This window comes from Ylistrum balloti, unplaced genomic scaffold (assembly GCF_031769215.1).
Source record: "Ylistrum balloti isolate Yb309-2 unplaced genomic scaffold, AGI_CSIRO_Ybal_v1 Utg370038, whole genome shotgun sequence".
In the NCBI taxonomy this organism is placed as follows: domain Eukaryota; kingdom Metazoa; phylum Mollusca; class Bivalvia; order Pectinida; family Pectinidae; genus Ylistrum; species Ylistrum balloti.
The window spans coordinates 172464-199594 of record NW_026782097.1 but is presented as its reverse complement, the minus strand read 5'-3'; the positions used below and the strand labels follow the sequence as shown (position 1 = coordinate 199594).

The following is a 27131-nucleotide window of genomic DNA, read 5'->3' as shown; positions in this document are numbered from 1 at the left end:
GTATATGAGTGCATGTATTGCAGGTCAGAGAAGGGAATATATAATATGTCCCGTTCATCCATTGGCTCTATTATCATACGTCAGGATAGCAATTATGTGTCGTTAGGTACTATGCACTAAAAAGTTACATCTCCTCATACACTCAAGGTAAATAACACGTCCCTTATTTCATTATTATCTTGTCACACACTTAATGTATAGACCACGCCCCTTATTTTCATTATTATCTTGTCACACACTTAATGTATAGACCACGCCCCTTATTTTCATTATTATCTTGTCACACACTTAATGTATAGACCACGCCCCTTATTTTCATTATTATCTTGTCACACACTTAATGTATAGACCACGCCCCTTATTTTCATTATTATCTTGTCACACACTTAATGTATAGACCACGCCCCTTATTTCATTATTATCGTGTTACACGCTTAATGTATAGACCACGCCCCTTATTTTCATTATTATCTTGTCACACACTTAATGTATAGACCACGCCCCTTATTTTCATTATTATCTTGTCACACACTTAATGTATAGACCACGCCCCTTATTTTCATTATTATCTTGTCACACACTTAATGTACAGAACACGCCCTTTATTTTCATTATTATCTTGTCATACACTTTCTGAATATTTAATCTCTATTTTCAATGATATATAATTCATATAGTCTATTAATGTCATTGGATGATGAGTACAGTGCACACCAACATTACCATGAACGTCCTGCTATTACCCGTGACCAACGCTGATATTTGTTCGTGATCGTAGCTGTACAATTACGCAGTTAATACAGCCAAAAAATCAACTTCCTTTATATTTGATGCACTGCATTAAACACCTCAGATGAGACCTCCAATAAATCGAGTGAAACATGGGAGGTAACATTATTCTAGGATTTAATTTGATCTAGCTATTTTCATTATTGTACGATAAATAAATGAATGTTTCATATAGAGCGAAAAACCTTATTTGACCCTGTGTTTAGTATCTGCATAAACAAGGGTACAAATCACCTTCCTACACACAATGATGATTGCTCCCTACAGTTATTGTTCAGGTAACGGAATGCGTGAAGGCCGGATTCTGACATTGACTGTCAGTCTTTATCAATGATATGCTTGTCGTTAGTGGGCTTTGTACATACTACGCACTTCATGGCCAATATGTGACGAGAATAGTAAAACTGATTGGAATAACATATAAACTAATGTTCCAAAGACACAAGTAAACATACCTGGACGTCAGGTAAAGTCACAGTCATCAGAGAAGTCTTTCCAAGAAAAAATAGTTCAAAGGTGAGTTATTCCGACTTTATTTTTCTCTTTTTAATCATTAATGCATGTTTATTTGAATCAACAATTCCTTTATTTCTTTCATTTTCTCATTCCTTTCATAGCCATTATTCGCAAGTGATCTATACTATTTTAACCATGATTTCTAGAATATCATCTACAAGCCATTCAATGTAAATTTTTATTCTATTTGATGTAAATTTAGAGACTCGATACGATATTTGATGAATGTGGTAGAGAATGAATATGATGTTTGCTGTAAATATAGAAACTGCTTATTATATTTGACGTAGACATAGAGGCTGTTATGATGTATAGAGACAGTTTGGTGTAGAAATAAGCCTGTATATAGTATTTAACTATTGTATGTAGTGAATGAATATGAGGGCTATTTCAGGTATTAGAGATGAGGCTATATATGATTTACATACTCAGTTGGTATGTTTGATTGGTTTATCATTCATTTCATATTTTTTTTTATATAACAGGCCTATCTTGTTTTACACATTGTCTCGAATTTTCTGTGAATAGTTCTTTCCGGACACTCGATTGGAAACAGATGACCACTGCCAGAAGGGGAACACACGGTGTACACCAGATTAACGGTTTAATATAATTCATAAAAACATAATCTTGGAGACGATCACTTGTCCAGAGGCTGTGATCAGTGGGGCGTGACGCTGACCACTGCACTGACTGCCTCCCTAAGGAACTACAGACACACAGATGGCCTCAACTAAGTATATAGACTGACCAACGTCATGGTCAAATCGGATGTAACGAACGATGTCTTCCCGATGGTAAGTAGTCATATGTTGAATAACAATTTTTCTTGAATTGAATTTAAGTGTTACGTTTAAAAGAATGTTTTTCTTAACATCAAATTTACGTCAAAGTATATTTTACATTAAAGTTCAAACATGATTTAGCCGATACACCGGGTATTAGTTTGAGGGGGCGCAATCGGAAGCAAACTGCATGAGTCAACAAAACTAAATTTACATGCTTTATAATATCAATATAAAAAGGAACGCAACATTTTTCTTGTTTTCAAATTGGGTTGTCAAAACAGAAATAATTTGAAATCAAAACGACAGACATGTTACATTATATATTCGTTACTTTCACATTCATTTCTACTAACTACACATTATATTTTCTTTATTAAGATATTATCCATTAATGCGAATGATTGCCAGTGTTGCTTTCAGCAGACCATTGCGCCACACATTTCTAATTTCCTTATTATGTCCCTTTAATTAGGGATTTGAATTGATTAGAGTTCATGGCTTGATACAAGAATTTAAATCTTCTCCGTTTGTTGGATTTATCGTTCCTATAATAGTACGTGTGATGAAGTTGATTTCCTCTCCCGTCACCTGTCATGCCCAAGGACGCAACTACGACATCCCTACATTCTTTATAACGACCTTGGCTATCCGAGGTTTAACTAAAGCTCCGCTTATTATTGATTAGGTGCTGGAATCAACCATAACTAATATTATCTATCAATGTATATATTCTATATCTACCTGGAAGCTTATTATCATTATTGTTTCTCGGATTTTACTTATACAATGACGGCCTTTCGGCGGACGATTTCTGCTGGAAGCTAGCGAGCCTGCATACATGTATTATTGAACTGTATTAGAGATGTGTCAGTAGACCCGAGGGGCACAGTGCCTGGTCAAGCGTGCAAATTGTATTTCAAACGATTTTATTGATACCATCGATAAAAGTTTATGTAACTTTTGTGATTTTTCTTCCCATTCAAATGTGGAATATATGTATATGTACATGATTTTTATATAATACATTACAAAATGATGTACTGGGCCAAGTTCTCAAACAAAGCCAAAACATAATGATAATGTAACGCTCGACGTTTTACTTCATTCTTGTTGAATTCGAGAAGAATGTTTAAGGCAACGTAATGTCCATTTTAACACAGTATTAAGTATATGTACGAAGGCTGAATGATAAGGTAGCAGTAAACAGTTAATTTGCATTTTTCCTGAAATTATTTGTCATGTTTGAGATATACAGGTATAGCAGATAGGTTATGAAAAATACATCATTACATGTATATATATTTATAAACTGTATAACAATTACATTAACAGTAGAGAGATGAAATTTGTGTAAAAAAAAATTCCTCTGATTTCTGACATTTGATTGTCATGGTTACCTACTGAAAAAATGCTAAAAATGCAAAAATACTGCTAATTCCAATCCAACACTACAACTTTCTAGGAGAAATTTAATTCTAATCACCTATCTTACAATCAACAACACTGTCATGGTAACAAAGTACTTACATTTCAGCAAATTCCAACTCGGAAATTCTTCATAACATGACCACATGTAAACACTATGAAAATTTCACTTCCTGTAAAGCTAGTTTTTGGTGCGTAGACACAGATTCGAGACTGCCCAAATAGTAATCTCCAACACAAAGCTAAAATATTATCCTGAAAAAAATGAAACCCCACATTGTCCACTTTAACATGACAGGACCAATTTTAGCAAGGATTTTTTTTTCATTTTTAATTAAAACCTTTATAATGGGGTAATCTAATGAGCAAAAAAATCACCCATGGCCACACCGAGAAACTGTGTACTGCTACCTAAGATGTGAGCCTTGTATTGAAGACGTTAAGCAGGGATGTCCTTTTTTACGGCTGTATCCCTGAAGACTGGTATCATTTGGTCAGTTAATGTTGAAGATGTAGCACTCTAAAGTAAATAAGGCAAGTGACTTTTATCAAAATTGACGAAATCGCTAAAAGATAAGCGATTGAATATTTGTATGAGAAAGGTCCAATACCTAAGAATACCCATACTGATATGATAGCAGTTTAGCCTAACAGGCAAAACCGTAGAGGTCACGCCCGTCTTGGAAGGTCTGTCACTGTTGCAACCCCAGAAATGGTCAACAGAGTCCACGATATTGTTATGACTGACAGGCGAGTTACAGATATATAACCAGTACAGTTTGGATTTCACTGGAAAGAGTACATTCCATTCTTAGGGAAGATCGTGCAATGAGAAAGCCCTCACTCATTGGGTACCAAGACTTCTGACAGTTCATCAATAGCACACCAGGTAGATTTTGTCGCGAGCTAATATAAACTTTTAGAGGCAATTCCTGTTAACTTTTTGCAGAGGTTTGTGACTATGGATGAAACATAGGCCCATCATTTCACCCAAGAGGCCAAACAATAAGATAAAAATGAAAAGCATTCTGGTTCATTCCCGTCAAAGAAGGCAAAGACTGTCCATTAGCTTGAAAGGTTATGGTCGCGGTTTTCTGTGATGCTGATGGTATTCTGATAGTCTACAAAAGAGACAAACAATCAATTGCACATACCATGCATCACTTCTTAGACAGTTAAGAGAAAAGGTTAAACTCAAGCGCCTCGGAAAACGCAGTAAAGGTGTATTGTTCCACCAGAACAATGACCCTGTTCACAAGTATGTCATTGCCATGTCTGACATTAACAATTGTGGTTTTAAATTGATTGGGCATCCGCCTTATTCGCATGATCTCTTTCCATCAGACTTGCATCTATATCAAAAATTGAAAAATACAATTTCCGGTACCAACTTTCGGTCAGATGATGACGTCATGCATGCATTTGAGGACTCTCTGAACGGCCAAGAAAAAGTCTTCTTTAAAAGAGGCATTGAGGCCCTTAAACATCGCTGGCAGAAGTGTATAGATACTTTAGTGGATTATAATGAAAAGTAATGCAATATGTCCGCCAAAAGTCAAACCTTACATACGAGGCTCACAACTGATCTATAAGCCCTCTTATAACTGTTACAGCACTAAATACATATATCAATGTTAACAACATACCTGATATCAGTTTTAGTATGGGTTGATATGGTAAAAACGAGTACTGATAGAGAAACAAATGATAACCGAAACTAATATACTATGTGTATTTCTGTTCTACAGGACATATGGGGGAAATGTGACACGCATAATGTGACGACATCACAAACACAGCTTCCGGTCAGTGGGTGGAAAAGAGCCTTCCGGAAGCCACAGAACAAATTCCGGTGGTACATCATCATCGGAATCAGCGTTCTCATCACATTGTTGGTCGTGGTTGTCATCGCTCTGGCTATTCATTTCACAAACAACACCGACAGTCCAGGTTGGTTTAATTAACAACTTACCTACCAACCTGCTTCTTTTTTTATAAATGCAGATCATATCTATAGCACAAATCTCTCCACCTGGTTAAACATAAATTACAAACACCTCATGTGAAATGGCTCGCGTCACCACTAACAAGCACGTTCCGACTAACGATACAAAAACGTACAGAATTAGCTTCTTCCCATTTGTGAAGGGTTCTTACACTTAATGTAGTATTAATTATAATAATACCGAAATTCATTGAAATAGAGTCATAAATAGCCGAGACATGTATGTACTTTAAATTCATTCCAATATGTGTTTATACCGATTTGCCTAGCACACCAATATGGGTTATTGTTTGGCCAATACTTTGATAGAGGTGTGCTAGAGTCGCATCGGATACTACAAACATCGCACTCGGAAGACTAGTAAAGATTCAGCTTGGTGAAAGTTGGATCACAAGTCAGGAGGGAAGCCTTTGCGAGTTTCTAATCAATGAACTGTTAAGATTTCAAAGACCGTACCCCGAATCATAATTCCGAAGTGGTTGGGAAAGAGAACTCCTCTCATGTTGAAGCAATGGGCTTGTTCCGAATCGAGATAAAGGGACCCTGAGATGACCCTTATGTCAGACCATATACACTAGACAAAAACGTGTTATAACCTTCGGTCGGTTTGTACCTTGTTAGAGCTAGCGTACCTTAGAAGTGTAGCCGAGTCCACCTGAACTAAGCTGCTTTTTGCTGTAAATTATTCGCAATCAAGTGTACACGACACACGACATGTCGACTTGATTCACCGGACTGTAAAGTTCCGCAGTAATCGTCGGCACGCACCACACCTTTATATTATCTTAATGACTGTTAATACAGAAGAGAAGAATGATTCTATGTCTGTGAACTGTTCAGATTCCAGCGAGATGAAGGTACATAATTTATGTTGTTTAAGTGTATATTGTAGGTTTATCATGATACGAAATTTTCAACAACACTTTTAAATAAATAATTACGTGAACACAATGATATATGTATGACATTGGATGTATGTTATATTTTGTAGAGAGCCTTGCTGCTGCACCCATCAGAGATGGAGACGGTACGTTTACCATATATCTGATCTATTCTGTTCCATGCGTGTACCTCGACAAATTGAAGTCGTGATGTTCAACAATACCGAGTGTTATACACATTAACATGAACAAAATCGTGTTCAATTCTTTTTACTTTCACTTTCCATACAGATTAAATGATTAGATAAATGGGGAGACATTGTTAGGTTTATCCAGTCTCTGTCAACAATAGGGAGACCATATTATGTTTATCTAGTATCTGTCAACAATAGGGAGACCATATTATGTTTATCTAGTATCTGTCAACATGAGGGAGACAATGTTAGGTTTATCTAGTCTCTATCAACATTAGGGAGACAATGTTAGGTTTATCTAGTCTCTGTCAACAATAGGGAGACCATATTATGTTTATCTAGTCTCTGTCAACATGAGGTAGACAATGTTAGGTTTATCCAGTCTCTGTCAACAATAGGGAGACCATATTATGTTTATCTAGTATGTTAGGTTTGTCTAGTCATCAACATGAGGTAGACAAAGTAAGGTTTATCTAGTCTCTATCAACATTAGGTTAGGTTTATCCAGTCTCTGTCAACATTAGAGAGACAATGTTAAGGTTATCCAGTCTGTCTACATGAGGAAGACAATGTTAGGTTTGTCTCGTCTCTGTCTACATGAGGGAGACAATTTTAGGTTTATCTAGTCTCTATCAACATGAGGTAGACAAAGTAAGGTTTATCTAGTCTCTATCAACATTAGGGAGACAATGTTAGGTTTATCTAGTCTCTTTTAACATTAAGGAGACAATGTTAGGTTTATCTAGTCTCTGTCAACAATAGGGAGACAATGTTAGGTTTGTCTAGTCTCTATCAACATGAGGTAGACAAAGTAAGGTTTATCTAGTCTCTATCAACATTAGGGAGACAATGTTAGGTTTATCTAGTCTCTGTCAACAATAGGGAGACAATGTTAGGTTTATCCAGTCTCTGTCAACATTAGAGAGACAGTAAGGTTTATCAAACATTAGTAAGGTTTATCTAGTCTCTGTCAGCATTAGGAAGACAGTAAGGTTTATCTAGTCTCTGTCAACATTAGGGAGACAGTAAGGTTTATCTAGTCTCTGTCAGCATTAGGAAGACAGTAAGGTTTATCTAGTCTCTGTCAACATTAGGGAGACAGTAAGGTTTATCTAGTCTCTGTCAACATTAGGGAGACAAGGTTAGGTTTATCTAGTCTCTATCAACATTAGGGAGACAATGTTAGGTTTATCTAGTCTCTGTCAACAATAGGGAGACAATGTTAGGTTTGTCTAGTCTCTATCAACATGAGGTAGACAAAGTAAGGTTTATCTAGTCTCTATCAACATTAGGGAGACAATGTTAGGTTTATCCAGTCTCTGTCAACATTAGAGAGACAATGTTAAGTTTATCCAGTCTGTCTACATGTGTTAGGTTTGTCTCGTCTCTGTCTACATGAGGGAGACAATTGTAGGTTTATCTAGTCTCTATCAACATGAGGTAGACAAAGTAAGGTTTATCTAGTCTCTATCAACATTAGGGAGACAATGTTAGGTTTATCTAGTCTCTTTCAACATTAGGGAGACAATGTTAGGTTTATCTAGTCTCTGTCAACATAAGGGAGACAATGTTCGGTTTATCTAGTCTCTATCAACATGAGGTAGACAAAGTAAGGTTTATCTAGTCTATATCAACATGAGGGAGACAATGTTAGGTTTATCTAGTCTCTGTCAACATTAGGGAGACAATGTTAGGTTTATCCAGTCTCTGTCAACATTAGAGAGACAATGTTAAGTTTATCCAGTCTGTCTACATGAGGAAGACAATGTTAGGTTTGTCTCGTCTCTGTCTACATGAGGGAGACAATTTTAGGTTTATCTAGTCTCTATCAACATGAGGTAGACAAAGTAAGGTTTATCTAGTCTCTATCAACGTGAGACAATGTTAGGTTTATCTAGTCTCTTTTAACATTAAGGAGACAATTCTAGGTTGACCTAATCTCTATAAATATCAGAGAGACACATTTCGGTTTATTCAGACTCTGTTAAAATTTAGAAGATAATTCTAGCTGTATGTACTCTCCATTACCATGTGTTCTGATATCACGTGCTGTTATTTCGGACGTTGATTTACTGACGACTACTGAGATATCTACACCAAATGTATGTTTGTTTGACAGATAATGGCGGATGTCAATGTAAATGCCATAAATTTTGTGACGTTTATATACATTATCAAATTTATTTCTGCAATTTGTATTTCTATAAGAATAATACTGCTGTATGAATGAATCTTAATTACTACAAGAGGGGGCATGGTTAACCTTACCTTATGACTGTGTCCTATTGTACGGTTGTGGTGTCTGTCCTTCCATGTCCTTGCTGTAAAGAGTACTTCCTACCGTTAGATTGCTGTAAAGTGTATGTCCTACAATGTGATTGTTGTAGAGTGTACGTCCTACTTTGTGGTTGTTGTAGAGTGTACGTCCTACTCTGTGGCTGTTGTAGAGTGTCTGTCCTACAATGTGATTGTTGTAGAGTGTACGTCCTACTCTGTGGTTGTTGTAGATTGTACGTCCTACTCTGTGGTTGTTGTAGATTGTCTGTCCTACAATGTGATTGCTGTAAAGTGTCTGTCCTACAATGTGGTTGTTGTAGAGTGTCTGTCCTACTCTGTGGTTGTTGTAGAGTGTCTGTCCTACTCTGTGGTTGTTGTAGAGTGTACGTCCTACTCTGTGGTTGTTGTAGATTGTACGTCCTACTCTGTGGTTGTTGTAGAGTGTACGTCCTACTCTGTGGTTGTTGTAGAGTGTACGTCCTACTCTGTGGTTGTTGTAGATTGTACGTCCTACTCTGTGGTTGTTGTAGAGTGTCTGTCCTACTCTGTGGTTGTTGTAGATTGTACGTCCTACTCTGTGGTTGTTGTAGATTGTACGTCCTACTCTGTGGTTGTTGTAGAGTGTCTGTCCTACTCTGTGGTTGTTGTAGAGTGTACGTCCTACTCTGTGGTTGTTGTAGAGTGTACGTCCTACTCTGTGGTTGTTGTAGATTGTCTGTCCTACTCTGTGGTTGTTGTAGAGTGTATGTCCTACTCTGTGGTTGTTGTAGAGTATCTGTCCTACTCTGTGGTTGTTGTAAAGTGTACGTCCTACTCTGTGTGTTGTTGTAGAGTTTCTGTTTTAGAAAGAAAACTAGCATATTAATTATATATTACACATGAACGTGATGTAAAATAATTACTTTTAACCAACAGATTCAAGGCTTACTGACCAATCGACTTCAGGTACAGCGTCGATGATGTCGCCCACAACAACATCAAGTGAAAATGTAACAGACGTCATGCAACATACTTCGAGTGCACCGACGGCTAGCACAATCAACAGTACGTCTCCAGAACCAAATGGCATCACATCTTTTGATCCAGCAACGCCGAACAATATGTCTGGTATCACTTCTCCGTCCAGCCCAAGTACGTCTTTTTACACCTACAAAGTACACTGGCATTATAAAAGATATACGTTGTGCCAGATAGGAAACACGACGAAAATACTAAGATAATCCATATAATTACTTGCCATTAGTCCAAACCTTGTACAATCGTTTGTAAAAGAGCGGTTGACACCAAGGGAATATCAAGTCTGTAGATATAAACGTTCTATTGACATTGTCACAAAGCATCCCATTGGTACACGTGTACTTAAAAATCTGTGGGATGCCATCGCTATTCTTGTCTATTTGAGAAGAATACACACATACTATATACCACTTCAGATAACCTATGAAAGATCGTATTGACATTGAGACAGACTAGGTCTGCTAACTTTGGTGTTGCTACAGAAGACATAAAGTCCTAATAGAAAGCTAACCCAATACAACTGTACAACTCGCACCCAATATCTATACGTCTACTCTTCCAGATTTTGTAAAAGCCGTGAAATCAAATTAAAACCATACCTATAAATGAGATACTAAGGTAACTTCGAAGCGTATAATCGAGTTATTTAGCTTTAAAGAGGTGGTATTCCTTACTGTCTGTGAAACAACTGAGCAAGACTTGGACTGATGACCGTTATCTGGTAACTATTCATAGTCTTTCCCCTGTCGTGGTTCGCTTTCGCCTTTTCGTCCGATCCATGGTACATTGCCGGTGATACACCAAGATCCAAAGATTCGTTTAGAGCTGCTATTTCATCAGGTCAAACCGTGAAGCTCCTAAAAAATTACAACGGAGTAAACTGGCTCGGATGACTATGCTTTTCGTCCAAGCGACTGCAACTGTTTGGAGTTTTTAGTGGAGAGGGAGGGACCTTCGCGAAAAGACTATTGCCAGAATAAGGAGACATATATGTCTAATGTATTGGTACCGGTACCATCTTACTATTAGACACAGACGGAATCTATTGATCAATGAACCAATATATATTGTCTAGGACAATCCCCCCTGTCGAGGAAAGCATCCTTTACGTATAGTACGATATTTCAGTAATTTCAAACCAACAGATAAATCCGCAACTACCCAGATGTGATCTTAATTTCAGGGTTAACCTTGGTGGCCTCCGACCTTACCGTCGAGAATAAGAAATTAACCTTGACCTGTGAGGCTATGAATATGGACGGATGGAGTGACCTTTACATTCTACGTCATGGCAACGATAATCCCAGGACTGTTGGTACAGTAAAGGCAGGATTTCAGTACCCATCTGTGTCTATCCTGGACGCAGATTTCAGTTCCCAAATTTCATACAAGGACGATGCTATCGTTTTTGTGTTGGAGTCCGACATTCCCTACTGTTCCAAGGAGGCCAATTATACGTGCATTGTCAGGGCACTTCCGGGGACCTTCACAGCAGTCACAGAGGTCAAAGGTAAATATTTCAATATATCAGTCATACAACTGTTAACGTAATACGAAGGCGATTGTGCAAGATCTGTATCTGATGTTATGTGGAATTAAATGCTATATTGGCTAATCTACAAACATTTTAAAACACTGGTCATGTGCTCTATTTATTATTCTGTAGACAATGAATATCTCACGACACTGACCACTGATTCTATTTGTTATACTTTCTGTGTAAAATAAATATTCTGAAACACTGCCATATATTCCGTTTGTTATGCTGTATTAAGATAGAAGTAGTATTTTGGAATCTTCCACATTTTGAATTAAAGTTTTTTGTTTTGTCAACTATGTAAAAACGCACGCAAATATGGAACCAAATCTTCCGCAGAGAAATGAATGATGCACTTGCAGTACAATGGCAATTTCATAACGGTTTCTAGATAAGCTTTATAAATCCTAAAATCGTAGTCACGTATAAACAACATCTTTAATGCAATGGTTAGATAACTTGAATTAATAAAACAAACAAATTAATACACACGTTGAAATAAAGATATTCCATGTGCCCTTCGGAATACATCTATAATATACGTCGAGTGTATGCGGGTGTACTCAAGACAGTTACGTGATATGAGATATGTTGAAAATTCTTCGCACGCACAATTCCAAGGGAGGTAACCACTGTAAAAACGATACCAATCATTTCTTGATAGTACTGCACTATTTTATCATTTAAATAATTTGAATACACATATAACATTTCGGATGGAAACATTACTCGGGATATAATTGTGATGCATTTAAATAACTGCAAAGTTTTATTTGATCCTTTCTCTAATTCTTGTGAATGAAATACGGTTCAAGTCACAGAGTCGCGATGTTCCACGTCGAATGTTTCTTGTTTGTCTTACATTTCAGTAAAACAAATAGAACCTACGATTAGTGTACCCAAGTCGGTTATTGCGGAGAGGAATATAACATTGCAGTGCTCTGCCGACATCCATGGACAAAGAGGCAACCTCAGGTGGAAAATTCGTCCCCCTGGCATGCAGTCTTTCTATGACTTAAATACTACTCCTGTCACGTCACAAAAGTTTTCAAACTGCTCAACATCCATCAACAGCACCTTAATATTCCTCCCGAAAGCCTCCGACAATGGATCACACTTCCGGTGCGTCATTGAAGGAGCTGACGGTGCAATAGACAATGCTGATTACCCTAAAACGGATGTAGAGTTCCACGTCATCCCGGGTAAGTAAAAAGATAAGAAGTTAGAAAGACGATAACGGAATTGTATGAATAAGTAAGCATGTCAGGTGGGGCACTGCTAAATCTGCTGACCACTTGATTAATTGGCGGCGTTATGTCTTTGCAGCAGGTCATGCAGCACGGAGACTGCATTTTTGAATTAGTGGCAGTATTCAATAGCAAACTAGAAAGTTATCGGACAATCTATTTTAATGGTAAACATATGCCGATTTATCAAACCATAAACTGTCAATTGTCTGATTGTGTTCATGTGACGGCGAACTAAACACATACATACATTACTTACGAATTTAGTACTGTAGCCCTAAATAGGATTTTTTTCGCACAAAATTCAAACGGGAGTAATTCCATGAATTACATGCATTATAAATATATTAAACAAAACGGAATTTTACTCTCGAAGGACCTAGATATTTTCACCGTGGTATTATCACGTGTCCGTGTAATGTCGTAGATAATTATAGTAGATAGGAGGTTATTGATCAGTTTTGCAGAAGGCAGATCTTGACATTTCAGTGTTAGGACACTTTTAGTTGACCATTGATTGGCCATAATTTACGAACTTTCTACCTTTATTCATTACGGTTTAATTCCTTTCACTTTGCGTTCAGTGTATTAAAACTTGTTTCTCTTTCCCAGCAACGTTCTGTGATGATAAACCTGCGTACACCATTCACACACATCCCTACTCGCCATGTAATCTCGTCATCTACTGTTTCCAGACCGGCCCACTCGTGTACGAAATTAACTGTGATCCGGGCACCTGCTATGACAAAGAAAGGACGAAATGTGTCTAATCACTTGCAATGTGATCGGAAAGGGTTGTGCTTTCTGTATTTCTGGAGTTTTACAACAACAGAGAACCTTTGATTTCAGCGCTTTACAGAGAATGCAGTCAATGAAATGAAATCCAATTTTTGTGTATCCTAAACTAGTCCCCAAGATTTTTGTGTTTTTACTGACACTAACGTTTGATCAGGAACGTGAACTGGTGAAAGGTTCCTATTGTAACACAAGAACACATACCCGTGCACTTCAAAGCAAAGTCTATTATTTGTTGTTCAATCGTGGTACTGGGTCTAGAATTTAGTCATGTCTAACTTCTAGAATTACCTGTATCACTATCTAGACTTTTTCTGTCAGTTCATATATTGTTTGCATTTTTCTTTTACTTTTTCTCCAGTCATTTTGATGTGGTCCTTAAAATTTCAGGTGTTTGGCGCCGAAGTACATGGATCAAGCTATTTCACACCTAAATTTATAGCAATCACTACTATCCTAAAAGGGAATTCGTGTGAAACATCACAACGTGAAATGTGTGGCAACTTACGCAAACTTTATATAATAAATCAATTAAATATCAAAATGAAACATTTTCGCTTTCATTGTCGTAGGTAACATGTATATGGAATGGTTATATGAAGTATGGAATGTCAGATCTGGTCATAGTGACCAGGTATGGAATGTCAGATCTGGTCATATTGACCAGGTATGAAATGTCAGATCTGGTCATAGTGACCAGGTATGGAATGTCAACTCTAATCATAGTGACCAGGTATGGAATGTCAGATCTGGTCATAGTGACCAGGTATGAATGTCAGATCTTGTCATAGTGACCAGGTATGAATGTCAGATCTGATCATAGTGACCAGGTATGGAATGTCAACTCTGATCATAGTGACCAGGTATGGAATGTCAACTCTGATCATAGTGACCACGTATGGAATGTCAACTCTGATCATAGTGACCAGGTATGGAATGTCAGACCTGGTCATAGTGACCAGGTATGGAATATCAGACCTGGTCATAGTGACAAGGTATGGAATGTCAGATCTGGTCATAGTGACCAGGTATGGAATGTCAGATCTGGTCATAGTGACCAGGTATGGAATGTCATATCTGGTCATAGTGACCAGGTATGGAATGTCAGATCTGGGCATATTGACCAGGTATGGAATGTCAGATCTTGTCATAGTGACAAGGGTCATAGTGACATAGTGACCAGGTATGGAATGTCAGACCTGGTCATAGTGACCAGGTATGGAATATCAGACCTGGTCATAGTGACCAGGTATGGAATGTCAGATCTGGTCATAGTGACCTCGTATGGAATGTCAACTCTGGTCATAGTGACCAGGTATGGAATGTCATATCTGGTCATAGTGACCAGGTATGGAATGTCAACTCTGATCATAGTGACCAGGTATGGAATGTCAGATCTGGTCATAGTGACCTCGTATGGAATGTCAACTCTGGTCATAGTGACCAGGTATGGAATGTCAGATCTGGTCATAGTGACCAGGTATGGAATGTCATATCTGGTCATAGTGACCAGGTATGGAATGTCAGATCTGGGCATATTGACCAGGTATGGAATGTCAGATCTGGGCATATTGACCAGGTATGGAATGTCAGATCTTGTCATAGTGACCAGGTATGGAATGTCAGATCTGGGCATATTGACCAGGTATGGAATGTCAGATCTTGTCATAGTGACCAGGTATGGAATGTCAAATCTTGTCATAGAGACCAGGTATGGAATGTCAGATCTGATCATAGTGACCAGGTATGGAATGTCAGATCTGGTCATAGTGACCAGGTATGGAATGTCATATCTGGTCATAGTGACCAGGTATGAATGTCAACTCTGATCATAGTGACCAGGTATGGAATGTCAGATCTGGTCATAGTGACCAGGTATGGAATGTCAGATCTGGTCATAGTGACCAGGTATGGAATGTCAGATCTGGTCATAGTGACCAGGTATGGAATGTCAGATCTGGTCATAGTGACCAGGTATGGAATGTCAACTCTAATCATAGTGACCAGGTCTGGAATGTCAGATCTGGTCATAGTGACCAGGTATGGAATGTCAACTCTAATCATAGTGACCAGGTATGGAATGTCAGATCTGGTCATAGTGACCAGGTATGGAATGTCAGATCTGGTCATAGTGACCAGGTATGGAATGTCAACTCTAATCATAGTGACCAGGTATGGAATGTCAGATCTGGTCATAGTGACCAGGTATGGAATGTCAACTCTAATCATAGTGACCAGGTATGGAATGTCAGATCTGGTCATAGTGACCAGGTATGGAATGTCAGATCTGGTCAAGTGACTGGAATCATATAGTGACCAGGTATGGAATGTCAGATCTGGTCATAGTGACCAGGTATGGAATGTCAGATCTGGTCATAGTGACCAGGTATGGAATGTCAACTCTAATCATAGTGACCAGGTATGGAATGTCAGATCTGGTCATAGTGACCAGGTATGGAATGTCAACTCTAATCATAGTGACCAGGTATGGAATGTCAGATCTGGTCATAGTGACCAGGTATGGAATGTCAGACCTGGTCATAGTGACCAGGTATGGAATGTCAGATCTGGGCATATTGACCAGGTATGGAATGTCAGACCTGGTCATAGTGACCAGGTATGGAATGTCAGATCTGGTCATAGTGACCAGGTATGGAATGTCAGAATGTCATAGTGACCAGGTATGGAATGTCATCATAGTGACCAGGTATGGAATGTCAACTCTGGTCATAGTGACCAGGTATGGAATGTCAGATCTGGTCATAGTGACCAGGTATGGAATGTCATATCTGGTCATAGTGACCAGGTATGGAATGTCAGATCTGGTCATAGTGACCAGGTATGGAATGTCAGATCTGGTCATAGTGACCAGGTATGGAATGTCAGATCTGGTCATAGTGACCAGGTATGGAATGTCAGATCTGGTCATAGTGACCAGGTATGGAATGTCAGATCTGGTCATAGTGACCAGGTATGGAATGTCAGATCTGGTCATAGTGACCAGGTATGGAATGTCAGATCTGGTCATAGTGACCAGGTATGGAATGTCAGATCTGGTCATAGTGACCAGGTATGGAAGGTCAGATCTGGGCATAGTGACCAGGTATGGAATGTCAGATCTTGTCATAGTGACCAGGTATGGAATGTCATAGTGACCAGGTATGAATGTCAGATCTTGTCATAGTGACCAGGTATGGAATGTCAGACCTGGTCATAGTGACCAGGTATGGAATGTCAACTCTAATCATAGTGACCAGGTATGGAATGTCAACTCTGATCATAGTGACCAGGTATGGAATGTCAGATCTGGTCATAGTGACCAGGTATGGAATGTCAGATCTGGTCATAGTGACCAGGTATGAATGTCAGATCTGGTCATAGTGACCAGGTATGGAATGTCAGATCTGGTCATAGTGACCAGGTATGGAATGTCAGATCTGGTCATAGTGACCAGGTATGGAATGTCAGATCTTGTCATAGTGACCAGGTATGGAATGTCAACTCTGATCATAGTGACCAGGTATGGAATGTCAGACCTGGTCATAGTGACTAGGTATGGAATATCAGACCTAGTCATAGTGACCAGGTATGGAATGTCAGATCTGGGCATATTGACCAGGTATGAATGTCAGATCTGGTCATAGTGACCAGGTATGGAAAGTCAAACCTGGTCATAGAGAGCACACGTCATAATATTTAGTCTACCTCTTTACACTTTTACCGCCTTTAGAACAATGATATATTTCGATACTCTTGAACCACAAATCCCTTCTCATATCTTTAGCTATCAGTGTGTCACTCCTTGATTTTCCTCAATAGGAATACCCAATACCATACGACACTGGACTATGGACAACTGTTTCCGGTAAATCTTGTCTTTCAACATTGTTGTTTAGTCCATCTTCTGGAATGCGCTGTTCTTCAGCTCTACAGCATAAAGTCTTATTATACCTTTGCAGATGTCTATTCTTAACAAATTGTTTGATGTTGACCAAAATTAAGATGGCGATAGCTATAGATATGAGAATAAGCCACATCACAATGACCGCGTCAGAATTTAGATTGTGCTTTCTATTGTCGTAAGGAGTAGCGTTCTCCAGTCGGACATTTCTGGTATAATCCACGCCAAAAAGTGCTGCAAAACAACAAAATGTCAGTAAACTCTTGAAGCTTACAGAACTTAAATATGTTATCTGGCCTCATACAATTCTACAGACATAAAATATATCAATTACGGATAGCTTTACTATTGCTTCATTTCACTCCTCTCAATAATAGTATCCTTACCCTTCATAAAATGTGATACAGATAACCATAATAAGATGATAATAGGATGATTTGTTATCATGCTGCTATGACCAAGACATGTGACAAACTCATCAACAATATTCAGACATATATAACAACTTCCATGAATATGTAAGCAGATATAGACTGAATACATAATGTTAACTTTTACTTACGAGACTTCAATCCTAGTGACAGTCCCTTACATTGGTAAGAACCAGGGGAGTTGAAACAAGTTCCCTGAGTGCAGGCGGAGGAGTTCAGGCATTCATCAATGTCTGACAGAAAAAATATATTCTTTAAAGTTTCGATAACTTGATTCAAATGAAAGCTTTCTAAATTGCTTGTACCGACTAATCTATTGTTATAGCTAGGTATACTACAAGAATTTTCCGAGTGGCAACGAATATGTCATTCGGATAAAAAAGAAAAGAAACCACCAATGTGTGGACAAAGTTTGAAGTAAAGAGTGAAAAAACAAATAAAAGAAAGTACACAGAAAATAAGGTCAGGTCCCAATTGCTCAACTGTTATAGTTAACAAGTGGTCAACGAAAAAAATTATAGTTGCCATTGAAAAAAAAAGAATTTAAATGTGACAGCCAGGGTCAGGTGTTGTGGAAAGTCTGTTCCATAGAGACATTTTTACCCGTAAATACAGTGATTCCCATTGAAATGAGATCGTACAACAACCCTGAAAGTTCTTCCTATAATCTACATCAAATAACTTCCTCAAACCCATGTTTTTTTTAACTGTTCCCGCCAACAGTCAATCAAACCATCTTATCAGAAGCCATCACCGAAATATCAATATTGGAAATAAATCCTAGAATATTGAACAAACTACGACAAGTAAACACTATTGGTGGGAAGCAGAAATGTTCATTTTACTCTGAGAGTGGATAAAGATCACACACAATCAATGCAATCCATATATCAATATAGGGATGGAAAAAAACACTCGACAGCGTGGGATAAAGGATTGTACAAAAGACACACAGGTGATTGAACAGCATCAAACAACTGTTTTGTCCTTCTTGAACTCATCGGGGATGCTTTCAGTCAAAATTTAAGTTAATTTTTAAACACTTTTAAACAAATCATATGGATTTCATTCAGAAATCTGATTACAGTAATCGGTGGAACTGGAAATGAAAAAGTTTTTGTGAAGCTTAAATAAAGAGCAGAGGAGACAAATACATCTAACATGAGAATGATATGAAAGATCAATCCATTGTCGTATGGAATAAAAAAAGTTTAAAAAGTTCAAATACAAATATTTATTACTGTTTGCCGCTATCATGCCAGCTTTGCTGTGTGAATCACTGGAAAATTATATCAGAAACGACGAAACAGACCCATATAGTCACATCTGTTCTCAAAGGTGATGTATTGTTCTACCATTTAAATGTATATTTGAATACCTATCATTTTTAACCATTTTTTGGTCATTTTTCTTTAAGAAAACTTAGGTTGCTGTTAAACGCGTAAAGAAATGTAGTAAACAGAACTAAGTAAAGCTAATGGTAAATTAGTCTGGGCATTAATAGTTTTTACCCAGACATGAATGGAGGTTGTCCGAGAGCTGATAGCCTTCCCAGCAGGAACACACCATCCCTCCATCCGTATTGGTACAATTGTGTTCACAGAATCCATTCTTCATCAGGCACTCATTGAAATCTGAAACATCATGTGAAATATCACGCACACTTTAAAGAGTAAACGCAATTTAATACTAACAGGCATAAATTTTAATTACCGCACATTGTAGCTTACATTTGTACATATCTGTCCTGTTACATCCTTGTTCTTAATCACAAATTATGAGTCGTTTAAATCAAATGGAACTGGAGATTACTCATGGCCAAAAAAAATGAAGAGGACCATGGGCCTTAACAGTCATCTAATTATAAAGACCTTTACATTATAGTGACCCAATGGGCCTGAATTGCTCACCTGTTCTACAGCTTACAAAGAAGACTTTGTCCTTTCATCAAGTCAATTTCTACAAACTTTAGATTCCATTCCTCATTCATACTACACAAATATGTTAACCCAACACCTTCTGCTTGTTGAAAAAGAAAATTTTCATTTCTCAATTTCTCAACACATTTAACTCCGATGACTTTGAATGTGGATCAATGTCAGTGATTTGAATCATTTGGTAGTCCTTCATCCAATTTTGTTACAGAACAGCTATAAATAGCCTGGACCTTTGGTTATTAAAATTTTTTTCAAGAACTTTATGCACTTGACCTCTCTAAACTTAAAAGTGGGTCAAGGTCATTCATACCAGCATGCTCCAGGAGCATTATCAGCACCATTGGACTTTTAGTTACCAAGTATTGAGAGGAAGTCATTTAAAGATTCATTTTAAAAAATTTGGTAGCCCTTTATCTCAGCATGCTACAGGCACAATATCATGAAGAGGTTGTTCAAAGATTTTAATTTGTTTATCCCCTGTGACCTGCAAAGTGGTTAAAAGTCATTTATTTGAACAAACTTGGAAGCCCTTCAATTCATTATGCATGCTACAAAACTGATATCAATACCCATGGTCTTTTGCTTATAAACATTTGACCTCTGTGACTTTGGAAGTGTTTCAAGGTCATTCACTTGAGTGAACATTGTAGCCACTCATCTAAGCATGTTGCAGGCTCAATATCAGCACCAAGTGCCTTTCGATTATTGTTACCCTGAATGTGGTTAAAGTTATTCATTTGAATGCATTTGATGGCCCTTTATTCCAGCGTGTTACCGGCCTAATATCAGTACCCTGTATCCTTTGGTTATTGAGAAGAAGCGACTTGAATGAAATTTTACACAATGCGCATAGAGGCTAGACTGGAAAATTCCCGGTACAACTGGCCTTTAGGTAAAGCCAAGACAGGAACTTCGCCTACAAATGTTGCCTTTAAGTATTTCTGAGACTGGAATATTACCTGCACAACTTGCCCTCTGATAAAGCCTGAAAGCTTACCTATACAGCTGCCATCAAACTGTTTCTCGTAGCCGAAATCACAGTCACAGACATACCCTCCGAAAGTGTTACGACAGGCAGCATTAGGCGGACAGGAGAATGTGTTAGTGACACACTCATCTACGTCTGTTAACACATAAATGTACCTGTACAGACCACATTATGGCATACCTGAATGCTAAGGGTTCAACGATAAACTAGTTTAATTTCAGTTTACGATTGTACAGACAAGTTAAAACTTTGCTCTATAACTTTCAATGAAAACCAAGTTACGGCTATTGTTGTTTAGAGAAAAAGCAAGTTTGTGTTTACTTAAACAGCAAGTTATAACCGTATTTAAATAAAAGTAAAATTGAAATTCTATTCCTTTGGTTTAGTATATGGTGTATTTATTCTTGTGGTGTCATACCTGTGGGTAATGGTCCTATGGGTCCTGTGGCTCCCACTGGTCCTACAACACCTTGGACTCCCTGGGGACCTGTGGACCCGATTTCGCCCGTCATACCTGTGGCACCTGTCCTCCCCGGAATTCCTGATTGGTTCATATGACATGTATACAAATTCAAACAAAATTGTTATAATAAACTATGGCATACCAGGATGACTGAGTGACAGTCTAGTTAAGTGTTGGAACCATCAAAAGGTCGGGAGTTCCAATAAACAATCACAAATCTGTTCGTTTTTGTTGGGTTCTTGTTTTCACCATTTATCGCTATACTGAGAGAAAGAGAAACAAAGGGAAGTAACTCTGGGAGATCAGAATGGTTTTGACCACATCTAGTTTTCAAACACGATTTAGTAAAGAGCTGCAATAAAAGAAACAGATATTGGTACTTTAATCTAGTGGTAGCTACATAATATTTGCATTAAAGAACAAACTAACATGCAAATACACTTATTAAAGCCAAACATCTCTTTAGTGTAAAAAAATCTTGTTTTTACGTTAATGAATATGTGAATGTTTCTATTTTAAGTATATTTAGAAGTATGAACTGTTTTGATAAACATGACAATCTGAGTGTTCTAATAAATCCCCCAGCAAGACTAACAAGCTTGAGCAAAAACTTACGTATGTCCATCTCGACTTTAAAAGAAGGGACGATGAAGAAACTGGTAAAGATCAGGTCCACAACACTATTGACAACTGGTGTGACGGCATGATTGGCCGAAAACCCAAACTTCATTCCAGAAAAGGGACTCGCATAGTCAAACGGGATACCTCCAGGAGATTGTTCAAATGTCAGACCTATGTATGATCCTTGTGGTACGTAAAAGTAGTCAGGAACAATCTGAAAGACAAAACATTGTAATCTATAACAGGTATATAAAGTGAGTATATGTAGTTTTTAACATTTTGCAGTTATTATTGAAATGTGTCAAGTGTTGATATACATGTATATTCTGGCATGACACTTGTAAAGACGAGGAATAACTGATAGCATGTGACTGAAACAGCCAAAGAATCGTTATTCCCCATGAAAACCTCTTTTAAAGACATATAACTGACAAATCCCTTTCACACATCTCTATGCGATACTATTGTAAACAACAATAACAACAGAACACCCCTCATAATTTATAGCCGATCTGACGTAGTTGACAGTTCGGTTTGTATAAAAGTAGAGGTGAGGTTCCCACTCTGTTTAGAAGGAATCATTACAAAATCTAAAGTTGTGATAACTTGCTGTTGTGCAGATAATACCATCTCAACAGTCTTTAACAATGCTTGATAGCTGTGATCTCTTTGACAGAAATGGAAGCGAAAGAGCAAAAACAAAAACAGATAACTTTCAAATGAATTCATTAATCACCTCTTTTACCTAAAACAAGTCAAATGGCTTTAGATTTTTCCTGAATGACATGTTCTAAGGATTTAGTGCCACAGCAGGAGAGCCGTAAATGTATCCAGAGACCCTTCTATCTTAAATATATGTCAACCATAAAGTTAAAATATCCTGACCTTAAGAACAGTTTGAATGTATTGAAAAATGTACAGTTTAACTTATATTCATGTTGTCCGCTTCTGTGAGACTGATTTACATGAAATTCCATGTCCCTTTGTCTCTGTCTCCGTGTAATTTTGTAACTTTTCGTCTTGTCAATATATATTTTGTCAAACTTAATAGGGAGAGGGCTTAACATCAGTTGGAAAACTTGTGCCCAATCACATTGTAATTGTTACAATAAAATATGTTTAAATCAAAATTCAGAATGAACAGGAAGTCCTATGGGCCTAAACGGTAAAAATGGTACATAGTAGTACTTAATCTGTAGTGATAATGGGAACAAATGTTTCAAAAAGTTTTGAATTTTAGCAGCAACTCTGAAAAAGATATCAACACAAACTAACCCGACCAATAGCAACAGTAGGTCAGGCTATCTCTCAAACATTTCAGGCAAGTTTGAGCTGGACCCCACTGGTAAAGCTTAACAATATCAAAGCTGTTGAATGTAGTGTTTATTGTAGGATATCTGGAAGTGACAAATTGGAGCTATCTTCTCACCGATATATTTTGTTGTCCATTGGCTAAGGTAATGCGATGGCTATATAGCAGTCTAAATTGCACTGATGTGATTTTCTCCCAGATCCCAAAATATACAAAATCAGTTGGTCCAAGATTGGCGTCCGCAGCATAGGTATGAAGCTGACTGATGGTACCCGAGGGTAGGGCTGTCATCAGATCGATGTAGGTCTTCTTCTGGAATCCATTCACATTCCTCGGGATGACGTCATTTCCATAAAATTCAATGTAGCTGTAGCTATTAGTAACCAGTAACGTGTCTAACAGCACAGACATCCATAGTAGTAAAGCAAACCCATGGTTCTGAAATTAAACAATAGGGCCTATAGCATGTTTCACTCCTATCAGTATTACCAGTTTTCTCGCAGAACAATTTGGTAGCTATTTAGCACCAACCAAAGTTGGCATTCCCTAACCTGAGTTGTCGTTTCTTGAAAATCTCTACTCTGTGTTGTCGTTTCATTATATAATGATATTGATAGGCTTTAGCACCAACTCTAACCTAAGTTGTCGTTTCTTGGAAATCCCTACCCAGTGTTGTAATTCATTATATAAACAGAGATTGATAAGTTTTAGCACCAACTCTAACCTAAGTTGTTGTTTCTTGTCAATCCCTACCCAGTGTTGTCGTTCATTATATAACTGAGATTGATAGGTTTAGCACCAACCCTAACCTAAGTTGTTGTTTCTTGTCAATCCCTACCCAGTGTTGTCGTTCATTATATAACTGAGATTGATAGGTTTAGCACCAACCCTAACCTAAGTTGTTGTTTTTTGTAAATCCCTACCAAGTGTTGTCGTTCATTATATAAAAGAGATTGATAGTTGTTGTTTCTTAACAATCCCTACCCTGTGTTGTTGTTAATTTTACATGTAATATAAGTCAGGCAGTGCCTGGATAGTGCAAAGCTTATATATTACAATGACATTCTCTAAAAGTACTTAGAAAAATAAAACACCCAGAAATGCTGATAACTGGTTAGTACTTCTAGAAATTGAAGACTTTGTCACGCTTCAGTGAATTATTGATCATTTTGTTGTGTGTGATCATGTGACATTATCGTATTGGTTTGCATGATAAACCAGGTACATGGAAAGGAAATAAAGAAAGATTAATTCCGGCCTATTTCATTGGTGTAAAACCATATTCAAGTTAAGTGAAAATTAAAAGTAAGTCAAATGAATTCCGAAAAGTGAGAGGTCTTTCTTCATGATATGAATTTTCAGTGCGGACAAAAAAGTTTACACTTCTTGGAATTGATTTTCATGTAGATTTGCATAAGATTCCTAACATCAATTTTGACAAAAAAAACTTATTAAGTTTAAAGCTATTATTAAAAATTGGAATAAGAGAAATCTTAACCCAATAGTGAGAATTAGTATAATTAAATCATTATTAATATCACATTTAAATCACCTTTTCATTTCTTTACCATGCGAAGATATGAATTTCATGAAATAGCTTAATACAATTATTTTTAATCTCTTAAGGAATGGTAAAACTGATAGAATTAAAAGAGATGCAATAATTAAAAACTATTTAGAGGGTGGGCTTAAAATAGTCAATCTGATTTCTTTTATAGAATCTTTAAAAATAGTTTGGATACGAAGGATTTTTAGATCAGAAGGGAAATGGTTAGAAATCTAAAAATCTCAGGTAGATCTACAAGTTTGGACTTATTCTGGTAGTGAATACTTCAAACAAATTCTGAGTAATTATAAAAAACATGTTTAGGAAAGATGTTTTCAAAGCTTGGTACAAACTTGGGACACGAGAAAATCAGTACAAAAAAATAAACTTTCTGTACTTAAATCACCTTTATGGTGTAATAAGAATATAATTCTTGGTAAAAAACAGTGTTTTTCGAAAAATGGTTTAAGAAAGGGATTACAATAATTAATGATCTAGTTAAGGGCATTACATCCTGTTCTTTATATTCCTTTGAGGAATTCTGTGATTTGCATGGTAACATATCCAATTATCTCCAATACCATGGCTGTTAAAAAGTATTAGGACTTATCTTAAAAATTATGACATTTTAAACAAACCTCTACCTTAACCAATCATACCGTTAGACCTAGAACTCATTTAGAAAAAGAGAAAGGGATGTCAGGACTTCTATAGCATACTTAGTAGACATAACACCACTATTACTGAGCAAAGTAAATGGGAAACATTCAATTTTAATAATGATATATTGGAAAAAATATTCTCCCTTCCGTTCAGGACAACTAACAATAAAAAATTTCAATGTTTACAGTTTTGTATAAACCATCACATATTAACTACTAACTCTTGTATTTACAAGATAGGTCTTACAAATAATCCTCACCGTACTTTTTTTATGACAGAAAGGGAGACAATTACTCACCTTTTATAGAAATGCAATGAGGTATAAAAGTTACTAACAAGTTTTGAAACACTATTAGAAGATGTTACTATTAACTTTTCTGTAAATAAACAAACAATAACTTAATATATATGATATATGAACAAACAGGTCTTTACAACAGAATAGATGCTGAAATTATTTTACTTATTAAACAATGTATAAAACCAGATGTTTTAATAATTCCCAAAATGTTATGGTATTAGCTAACCAGATCAAGGAATACTTTAAAGTCTAAAAATATATTACTTATGGTAAAGGAGAAGACTATCTTAAAAAATTTAATAATAAATGCAAGAAATCGATGAAACTTGTTGAGCTCGCCTAAATTTTAATAATTTTATTTTTTTTTATTATTATTTTTGTCTTGTACTATACTTCTTATGAAGATAATCTGAAAGTCTGACCACTCACTATCTTCTCGCTTCCACCCCCCCTCTCTCCCTCTCTTTCTCACCGCTTCCCCCTCCCCCTCTCTCTTTCTCCCCGCTTCCCCCCTCCCCCTCTCTCTTTCTCCCTGCTCCCCTCCCTTCCCCTATTTCTCTTTATTCTCTTTCTCTCCCTCTCTCTATCACTCTATCTCTCACCCTATATGTATGTATTTTATTTGTCTTCTTGTGGTACATATGGATAAACAAGTTACTATAGGTGAAAGTGTGTGTGTGTGTGTGTGTGTATGAGCTGTAATAGTTTGATGAGAGGACATATATGTATTGTAGATGATAATAACATGCACTAGAGATACGAGGATGTATGGTAATGAAGGTGATTATAATGACAATGAGGTGAACAGGGATGACAGGCATGTCGTCTGATTATGTCTTTGAAGACGAATTGGTGGATGGATGATGGATGGATGTCTTGTTTTCTACACTTGTATCAAAATCTTTCAAAAATGAAAAAAAAAAATTAAAAAAAAATCCTACATGGTATTTGTATTCCCTTTTTTTATCATTATCTTTATATAATTCCTGTTTTCTTTGTGTGAAGACTTCGTCAAAGATACGACTGAGGAATACTGGCGTCTGCTGAACACTGATAACAAACAATTAGTTACAAAAGTAGATATCTGGATATACAATTGTAGCAAAAATACTATTATACGGAAGTTTATCGCTATTTAATAGCACAATAATTACTTCACATGTCTTCAAAAAAGAGACTGACTCCTGTGGCGTAACAGCTTCTACAATTTGTAAGAATTCATTCTATTAACATTTTTTCGGTACATACCTGTCGAAATGTTGATATCGTCATTATGTTTACTTTGAATACCCACGTCAAAATGGCGCAGGTGCCCGAGCAAAGCTGGTCAGAATTTTACAACCGCATATACCTGTCATGCACGTGTTTTTCGCGCGGATTTCAACATATCATCACGACACTTCCAATGTTATGTAGACTTGTTGAAATGTCTGTTAATACAATATTATGTAAACGTGATTTCTTAACTACTTTGCATATCAAATTTTTTTATTAATA

The 27131-nt window shown here is 37.0% G+C and overlaps 2 protein-coding genes across 2 annotated transcripts; one reads left to right on the top strand and one right to left on the bottom strand.

Annotated features, from left to right (window-relative positions):
* The first annotated feature begins 2012 nt into the window (after positions 1 to 2012).
* Positions 2013 to 13529, top strand: LOC132548945 (uncharacterized). Its single transcript, XM_060212848.1, has 8 exons — positions 2013 to 2102; positions 5267 to 5468; positions 6515 to 6550; positions 8986 to 9678; positions 9791 to 10006; positions 11076 to 11402; positions 12299 to 12631; positions 13289 to 13529. Exons 1-8 carry the CDS (start codon positions 2064 to 2066, stop codon positions 13444 to 13446), a joined length of 2004 nt encoding a protein of 667 aa, XP_060068831.1. The 5' UTR covers positions 2013 to 2063; the 3' UTR covers positions 13447 to 13529.
* A 3754-nt stretch (positions 13530 to 17283) lies between these two features.
* On the bottom strand, positions 17284 to 26906 carry LOC132548944 (uncharacterized). The gene is made up of 8 exons (XM_060212847.1): positions 26883 to 26906; positions 23242 to 23562; positions 21807 to 22026; positions 21147 to 21269; positions 20738 to 20863; positions 19315 to 19437; positions 17935 to 18036; positions 17284 to 17606 (listed from the first exon to the last, which is right to left on the bottom strand). Exons 1-8 carry the CDS (start codon positions 26904 to 26906, stop codon positions 17284 to 17286), a joined length of 1362 nt encoding a protein of 453 aa, XP_060068830.1.
* Between the last annotated feature and the right edge of the window lie 225 nt (positions 26907 to 27131).